At 40.8% G+C, this 9578-nt stretch overlaps 1 protein-coding gene across 1 annotated transcript; it reads left to right on the top strand.

The window, feature by feature from the left end:
• Positions 1-1197: 1197 nt before the first annotated feature.
• On the top strand, positions 1198-6964 carry LOC142463239 (uncharacterized). The gene is made up of 4 exons (XM_075565779.1): positions 1198-1202; positions 2836-2936; positions 4694-4771; positions 5137-6964. Exons 1-4 carry the CDS (start codon positions 1198-1200, stop codon positions 6282-6284), a joined length of 1332 nt encoding a protein of 443 aa, XP_075421894.1. The 3' UTR covers positions 6285-6964.
• The last annotated feature ends 2614 nt before the right edge of the window (positions 6965-9578 follow it).

The raw sequence follows: 9578 nt of genomic DNA, 5'->3' as shown, positions 1-9578 counted from the left end.
CAGCACCCCCCTTATCAGCATTCTTAATTACTAACATTGGGTTGCTTTGCAATGACTTCAAAGCCAGACGTTCTTCCTGATTCAAGTTATCCTTACCAATCTGGGAAAACGAAAAACCATGGGCCAGAAGTCTGAGGTCACGAATGACCAATTTCTCAAACATGGAGAGATACGGGCCTTTAACAAATGTGGGATAAAAAACAGATTTTTCCTTAAATTTGGAACTCCAGTCCCCAAATGTGAGGGTCTGGGTATCCTCAATACCATTGTCCTGATCAACAAGATCCTCTAAATCTCTGAGGGCACAAATATCCTGAAAAGAGTCCAGAGCAACCTGAATGGGAGAAGAATCAGTTACACTCTGAGGTGAGGAAGAGCCACTGGAGTTCCCCGAGGGATTCTCCTCTGAAGCGATCAGGGTTAGAGATTTATCTCCATCATTATGTGCATGAAAAAAATTTTTTAGTGTCAACTTACGGACATACTTATGTACATCTATTACTGTTCCAAAAAGGTCAATGCCCATAGAGGGCGCATACTTTAAACCTTTATTCAGGAGAGAAATCTCAGACCCTGTCAACTCCATACCTGATAAATTTATCACATTATTAGAATCATTTGTTAATTCTTCTTCCTCTTGGGAGCTCTTTTTCCCCCTGCCTCTTTTCTTCCCCCTCCTGGTTCTTTTTCGTTCTTCCTGAACATTGAGAAGTTTTTTGACGGCTGTTCGTGATATGAATCATTTGATCTCCCTGCCACAGTGTCTCCTCTTGGAGGGTTACCATCCATAGAACATCTCGCCTCTCTGGTTTGGGGGATGGTTTCACGTTGCTGATTTCCAGATCTTGCTACCATGTCTAAAAATGAAACAGAGTGAACGGTACTCTCTCCGTCAGAGATTTCAGAATCACCACTTTGATAGTCATTATTGCTGGTTTTTAATATTGATTTATTCGGTGTCGATCTACGTGTCGTGTTGCTAGATGTATTTTGGGAAAAACGATCAGAGACAGAGACAGTCCTTTGCCAGCTATAAATTTGGTTTTTTTCATAATCAATGCGATCACGATCATATTTATTTTGTTTTCTTATCATGATTTCCCGTTCAGCTTCATCTACAGTATTCGACAGAATTTTATCAAACTTAGTAAAACCACCCATTTCCTGGAACTGGCGCAATTTGTCTTGTAGGGCCTCATGCAGTAAGCGTCGATTAAGTGAAATCGGCAAGCTTACCGATTAGTCATGTTAATGGCGATTTTTCCTCTCCGTATGCAGTAAGTGCCGAATACATTCAAAATCAACCCGAAAACAAATCCGCCCACTCTCACGATGATTAGCCGATCACACACAGGTGTATCGGCGTGCGTGGCGGGGTGCTGATAGGTTGCCCAATCACAAATCTTGCTGAATCAGGCGAAACAAGCATGTTTTGGATTGCGCGCCATATTTAAAGGCAACGTGTACTGCTAATCATTCTCTGTGTTGTTGGGAGTGAGAGAGAGAGAGACGCACAGAGCTGGCTGATTGAACATTTGCATATTGACGGAGAGACTTGTTGTGTATTGGGTGAGCTTTGTCCATTGTTGTTTTGTTTACATCTTTGTCTTGTTTTATATGTGGAAGTGTTTCGTGTGATTGGCTGTACATTAGTTGTCTGTTTTTTGTGAGTGCTGGAAGTATGCCCGCAAAGCGTGGGAAGAGTGATGCTGGTGGGAGTGGGAGTGCTACTCGTGCGAGTACGCGTCGGAGTGAACGTACTGTTCAGGGGAGTGATGTTGCTGGTGCACCGAGTGGTGTTGCTGGGAGTGGGAGTGCTGGTGCTGGGAGTGGGAGTGCTGTTGCTGGGAGTGGGAGTGCTGTTGCTGGGAGTGCTGTTGCTGTGAGTGGGAGTGCTGTTGCTGTGAGTGGGAGTGTTGTTGCTGGGAGTGGGAGTGCTGTTGCTGGGAGTGGGAGTGCTGATGCTAGGAGTGGGAGTGCTGATGCTAGGAGTGGGAGTGCTGGTGCTAGGAGTGGGAGTGCTGGTGCTGTGAGTGCTGCTGGTGGCGCAGTTGCTGATGGGGTGGATGGTGGTGGCGTGCTTGCTGGTGGGCAGCTTTTGGAGGCTCTTCCATTGGAAGAAGGAGAGTCCAGTCAGCACCAGCCAAGCTCTGACCCTAAACCTGCTCGGAAGAAACGTGTGGAGAAGCCACGTAATCCTCGCTTCAATGACCAGGAAAATACAGCTCTTGTCACTTGCATTCTGGAGCACTATGACAGTATATATGGACATTTACTAGGTAAGTGTACCTTTACATTTATTATTCAAATACATGTGATCCTAGGTCATCTGAGTTTTGTTCATATGCAAATATGGGTTCAGAATATCTTTCTATGTTAATTAGTCTGGAAACACAGCTTTTTATCATGCCTTACAAGGACAACTAAACACAGGCGGTCAATTTGCCATAACTGCATACAATATGAATGCAACCTTGCTTACATGTATAGGTTTAGTAGTGAATGCTCATGTGCTTCACATATTACACATAAAACAGCATGTTTGCTATCTCTTGGAACAGCTAGCAGTGTAGGAAACTGGTGCTTCTATTATTAATCATTTACCTCATATATTTTATATGTTTTTCAAGGGCGGACAAGTTCAGCAAGCAGAAAAGAAATGTGGGACACAATAGTCATTGGTGTCAATGCGTGTGGGAATCATGTGAGGGACAAGCGGAATTGTCACAAGAGATTTGATGATATTAGGTCCAAATTGAAAAAGAAAATACAACACCAACGCGTGCATGCTACTGGCACTGGAGGTGGGCCCACACCACAACGTCTCATATTAAGTCCATTGGAGGAGCTGCTTCGGGCAAAATTACTTCCCGTCGTCGTGGAAGGCTTACCTGGTGACCGTGATATAGGAATTTACCCCTCACAATTTCCACCAGGTGAGAAATATTACTGTACTAGGCGTGTCGTTGCTTACAGTTATTTTGCATAGTTACACTGCTTTTTATACTGTCTTCACAATATAAGCATACCTGCATCTATATATGTATATGTCTGATTCTGTATATATATATATCTCAAAATAGACATATATGTTGTAGTCCTACTAAAAGCAGTAACTAATATAGCACGTGCCATTGCGTGCTCATTTACATGTGAATTCCCAAAATGCATTGCTGCAGTGGAAGCAATTGATGGTGGGCGAAGATGGGGAACAACAGGGTAGTACACATGTGTAACACATGTTAATCAGAAATTATTACTAGCTACAGGTACAGAACAGAAATATGTAGAATATTATTGTGTATTTTATTTATTTTACTCCGACAAACATGACATTACTGCCTATTTTAAGCATGCATCAAATATATTGCATGCAACGGCCTACAAACATCACTTGCACTAACACATCTATAGTTGTTTATGAAAAGGTCCATTTTTGCTTTAACTCATATACAGACAGCATAATGAGGCACACGTATCATATTTTATGTCATTGTTTTCATAACTTAAAAACTGCACACGACTATTTAGCTCATCTACCATTGTGTTAAAGCAGCTGCAATTAATATCTCATCACAGCATACACTTCAACAGAGGGGGTGGGGTTCAGCACACACACTAATTACAGCCTCATTTTAGGGTCAACTTAGTTCACACCATTTTCACCTGTTTCAAGTAATTGAAAAGTGTGGCTGATTAGGCTTTTTGGGGAAGTGAATACCGTTCTTACAACCTGACTAGCACAACTGAAGTTAATCACACTCATTTGAAAGCTTCACTTTAGCTACTAAATGCCCCAACAACTCATTACTTATCAAACCGTACGTCACAGATTAGTTCACTCATATCTATAGTTGAACTACTATCAACGACACATTATCACACACTGCATGTGTTGTCTTGTTGAGTCACAGCCACATTCAGGTGTGCCACATCTTATATTAATGTACCACACATATCCTCTACCAAAAACAACACTTTTTGCAATATGACCACCTTCATGATAACCATTGTGAATGGTCATCTCATGATAGTTATGTACATTATGATACTGATATCACTACACAACATATGATTTTTATGTACAAATTTTATCTATTTATCCTCACGCATTACTGCAGGAACATAGTATGTTTTATGTTAGGGAACTCAAAAGTTCTAAGTACACAGGCATGCACATTGTTATTACAACTATTTATGTTCACTTTCACACACACATTTTGGGTTAAGGAAATGATGCTGTTACTGCTGCGGCACAGTTTATTCGAGCATTTGCCCGTTCTGTGCCGCAGCAGTAGCCTGGCGCGCGCCCGAGTGTGACGGGCGCGCGCCGAAGCAGCGGAAGAGCGCCCTCCGATCGGGGCGCTCTCCCTACCGCTGCCGGGTCCGCCGGGTCCCCCGGAACCCCCTGCCGCTGTCCCGCGATCGCGGGACACCAGGGCTCCCTCGGGGAGCCCCTGGACATGCGTGCAGGGGGCGCACGCTCCCGATGACGCGTGACCGCGCGTCTATGACGCGCGGCACGCCGAGGGGCGGCCACTAGCAAGCCGGGAGATTTCCCGGCTTGCGGTACCGACCACACTTCAATAAAGTGTGTCGGTAGTGTAGGTACTCATAAATACAGAACATACAATAACTGTTTGTTCAATATTTACACATGTAAATGTAAAATTTATGTTATTGTTATATATAGTTGCCCCTGAAGGACATGTGTCACCTGAGACTGAACAAGTGTCTTCACCTGGGTCAGCCAGCTCAACACACCTAGAAGGTGAGTGTATCAGTTGGTGGCCATATAATATGTGCTCTTCTATATGTTATGTTGTCATGTTCATTATTTGTTTTGCACATCTTCTTTAAATAGGATTACTTAGTGTCAGTGAAAATGAAGTGTAAGGCAACTTGTATTGTGTTAGTGATGTTAACTATCATGTAGGAGTTGTGAGTTTACAGCAAGTTTTCATTCACTCATATTTCATACTGAGTCCAAACATTATTCTTAAGTCAAGGTAGTTTTTAATGTGAGGTTATAAAACGTATGGAAACATGTTAGTTGTTACTTATGACACAGTACAATTACATAGTAACACAGCAGAGATTAACATGCCATTTAATAATGTGTACATTTATTTGTAGAACATGATGAAGAGGATTTTGATGATGATGATGATGATGATGATGATGATGATGATGATGCCGCCGCCGCCGCCATAGACACACAAATACAAGCAAGTGACCATGAAGAGGTTCCAATTGAAACTGTTTTACCGCCAAAACGTCCAGCAAATACCACATATGATGCAATTGTAGCTTCTGAGGGAAAAATTGTGGAAGCAGAAAATCGTCGCCATTCTGACCTGATGACAGTGCTGGAAAGGATGATTGCACTGCAGGAAGAAACAGTTTCACAATTGGCACATCTCCACAGAGTCTTCATTGAAGTGCCTAAACAGTTGCAAAAAATCAACACCTCATTCGAAGCATTAGTTGTTCAGCAAACACAAGCTAATTACTGGAGAATGACTAATGTACCACAATTCAACAGCTCACAGGCAGGATCTGTTCATGCAGGTCAGTTTTCACCACATGCTTCTGATATTCATTCACCAGGCCCATATGTTACCAGTCAAGTAGCAGACATTGCTGTGCAGGTTCCTGACGACATCCTACCGCTGCCATCTGTACAAATTCAGCAGCTGACACCTACAAAGGAGGCCACAAAAAGAAAACACAAGCAGTTACTACTGACCAGTTTTTGGTCAAAAACAACAAAAGACACACATGAAACAGACCAACCATCACTTGTGCAGTGTCTACCAACTTGCTCACATGTGTCAGTGGGCACAAGCCCTGTCCGTGAACAGTCACTACCCAAAAGCCCTGTAGGTGAGTCACTGCCCAAAAGCCCTGTAGGTGAGTCACTGCCCAAAAGCCCTGTAGGTGAATCACTGCCCAAAAGCCCTGTAGGTGAGTCACTGGCCACAAGCCCTGTAGGTGAGTCACTGGCCACAAGCCCTGTAGGTGAACAGTCACTACCCAAAAGCCCTGTAGGTGAGTCACTGCCCAAAAGCCCTGTAGGTGAATCGCTGGCCAAAAGCCCTGTAGGTGAATCACTGCCCAAAAGCCCTGTAGGTGAGTCACTGGCCACAAGCCCTGCCCGTGAAGTGCCAGAGGCCACTCAAAGTGGCTCTGTTGTACCTAAAGTTGGTGGCAAAAGAAAAAGGAAAATTCAAGAGACAACAAGCAGGCCTGTTACTCGCTCGCAAAAAGAACAAAAAAAATAAATTTTAAAATTCACAAAATATGTCTTTGGCCTTGTTTTGTTGACTTCAGATTATCTAATTACTATTGTATGTATGCTGAAGACTGTGTTGTTTCCAAACTTTCAAGTATGTTCTTGTACACGTGAATTTTTGGAAATGTTAACACTCCTAATTAATGAATAGTGTTATAAATATTGATGTATTAATCGTCTGTTCAGTAATGGTCCACCAGGAGCCAGTTGCTAAGTTTAGAGAAGCTGCCATTGACTTTGCAGCAAAACATTGCATTTGGGTGTGTTAATTGATGTAATCATTGCATGTGCATATTATTTTCATGCAATTATAAAAGCACCTATTTAACTGCAAACATCTTTCTTGTACGTGTACAGCAGGATTTTGTGTTAAATATTACTTACCTTTGGTGGCCATTGTAATGTTGTCCTTTAATCATTTATGTGTTCTTGTTTCAAGAACATCTCTGAATTTATACTAAAATATATGTAGTATGTATTGATATATGCACACACACACACAGACACACACTGTGTGTGTGTGTGTGTGTGTGTATATATATAGTACTATCTAAACTGGTATAGATGTATTTACAAAAAACATACACTTCATGCTTCCTTGTGAAAACACACTATTTTAATAATACAGGCCTAATGTTTGACAACTATACTAAGTGTGAGCCTCTAACATTATTGGGTGCAAACAAATGTTTATGACTTAATTCACTCATGTTTATCACCATTTAAATAGGTTTCATACAAGGCCTACTTACTGCCATCAATATGTTGTGTGTACTCCTGCAATATAAAAAAAAAAAAAAAAATATACAATAATATATATATATATATATATATATATATATATATATATATATATATATATATATATACATACATATATATACATATATATATATATATACACACACACACACACACACACACAGACACACTATACATATAGTACAATATACACTTTATATATATATATATATTTTTTTATGAGAGAGATATATTTATATATATATAGATACACACGTATTTAAACTCATGCAGACAGGTAGTTAACCAGACTTTCAAATACACACAGAAAAGTATGTGGGAAAAAAACATTTCATTTTGCAGTTGTGTGTATTTACTGATATGGCTGTCTAAGCACTATTTTCACACAGTGCTCTTTGTTATTTTTCTAGAAAACTCAATGTTACTGAAATAAGTGTAGGAATGTTTTCACAAACGAGATAAAAAAATGATACATGTTTTTCCCACATTCGCCTATCACTAACCACAAAACTTAACCCAATTAAAAGGACACATCCAATTGGCGTTTGAAATAAGGAGTAAAAGTAGTTACTTTTGTTGACCTTGAAAACGAAACACAGGAATTTGTTAGCCATTGAGCAGAATCATTTTGATGAGCAAAGAAGACAAAACTGCACACATCTTTTGTGCTACTCTGACATGGCTGATGAATTCGTTAACAATATGAATCCCCTTTTAGGGTATAAGTACATGGTTTCAGAAGCAATTTTAAACAGTCGCGGACACAAAGCAAGCACACGCCAAATCTATGATTTGATTCGAGCTAAATATCCTTATTACCAAGACCGTAGGCATGCGCGGAATTTTAATTCCTCAATAAGATTCACTTTATCAACTAATGACTTTTTTGAACGTGTGCAGGATAAGCTAGAACACACCTATGGTTTCTGGAAGATTGCAAAGGAAAAGCATTTTACCCTGAAAGAGGGCACATATATTGTTGTGAAAGGCATATTTATTCCTAATGCCAATAGCAATGGATCCGCTACTACTGTTCCGTGTGAATCGATACCTGCTGCAATATCTGCACCCTCCATTCCTGAAACCCACATTGTACAACAACAAAAGTACTATGATTATGTACCAAGCCTTTCAGCTGAAAATGCATTGGAATGGGAACCAGAAGAAATGAACCTACCTCCCGACCAATTGTTTGAAGAAAGCAGTGGCGATTCCTATGAGCGCTTCATGGAGGAGATGTGTGTCATACTGGATTCAGCGGGTGGGTCAAGCGTGGATGAAAATGCCTTGCATTTCTGGAGCGACCAGTTGCAGCCAGACGAACAGTTAATTCTAGAAGAATGGTAAATATAACAACCGTTATGCGTTGACTGTGCGTTTAAATGTTTTTTTGTTTTTTTTAACCACCATTTTCCCTTTCAATGCGTGGATACAGCGTAACATTGCAGACTGCATAACATGTAGCGATCACAAAGAATTTGTTGCTGAATACAATATAGTATAACCTGAAAGAGTAGTACACATTGCTGACGGAATAAATATACGTACTTTCCTATCCCTTTAACCATAGTAGCAACATTTTAACATAACTCTAACACATACCTGTTTTGTTATCATGCAACATTTAAAAGCGGGTCCACCACGTATGACGTGGGACCCTTGTCATGGCCCAAGGCGTCCTTAAAAAGGATTACGGATGTAAGTCCCGCCCCCAAGCGACGTGCGCGCCTCAAAGCCTATTGGCTGTCATGTTTTGTTATAGTAACGGTAACTGCAGTGTGTCATGTGTGCGGCTCAGTGTTTGTAGCCGTAAAGTGGGCGTTAGCAGAATGTTAATTGAGTGGGAGGAGAGTTAGCGTGCGTTTCACGCTGGTTTAACATGACGTCACACGTATTGCATTTGCGCATTGTGTTATCGGCCGTCCTTTCTGTCCAAACACGTCTGTTTAAAAAGAATACAGATGTACTCGTTTAGAACGAATGTAGTTTCGTATTCATTGTATTTGAAATAAAGATTTTATGTTTAATGGTATTTTCAAGATGTATTGAACGCACAACGTACGCTTTGTTTTGCGCATGCGCTAACAGTTAGTGCAGCCAAGCGTGAAGTGCGTGCGCACACTAAGATGTGCGCGCACATTTTTCAGTATACAGGCAACGTTCACATCATATACATAGTTATGCCTGCTACAAATTTAAAGAAACATTACATACTGATGTACACTTGTACTTCTAACATATAAGTGAGTGACGTGTGTATGTACACAATCATATAGAGCTGTGTAACGCGTTGTCACGGATACATATATAGTAAGGTGCCATATTTGACCATCATGTGTTTGCTGTATTTCAGAGATGTCGGGGAAGATACAATCGGATCAATGTATGATTTCAGAAGAGTCTACCTTTATATGAGATGATTGTGAGGAGGAGCCACCGACTACTATACTACATATGGAACTAATTTTATATTGCTTGCAGCGCTTATTAACAAACAATAAAAAATGTGATACCCTTATGC

Source organism: Ascaphus truei, chromosome 1 (assembly GCF_040206685.1).
Source record: "Ascaphus truei isolate aAscTru1 chromosome 1, aAscTru1.hap1, whole genome shotgun sequence".
In the NCBI taxonomy this organism is placed as follows: Eukaryota; Metazoa; Chordata; class Amphibia; order Anura; family Ascaphidae; genus Ascaphus; species Ascaphus truei.
This window is presented reverse-complemented; position numbering and strand designations above follow the sequence as displayed.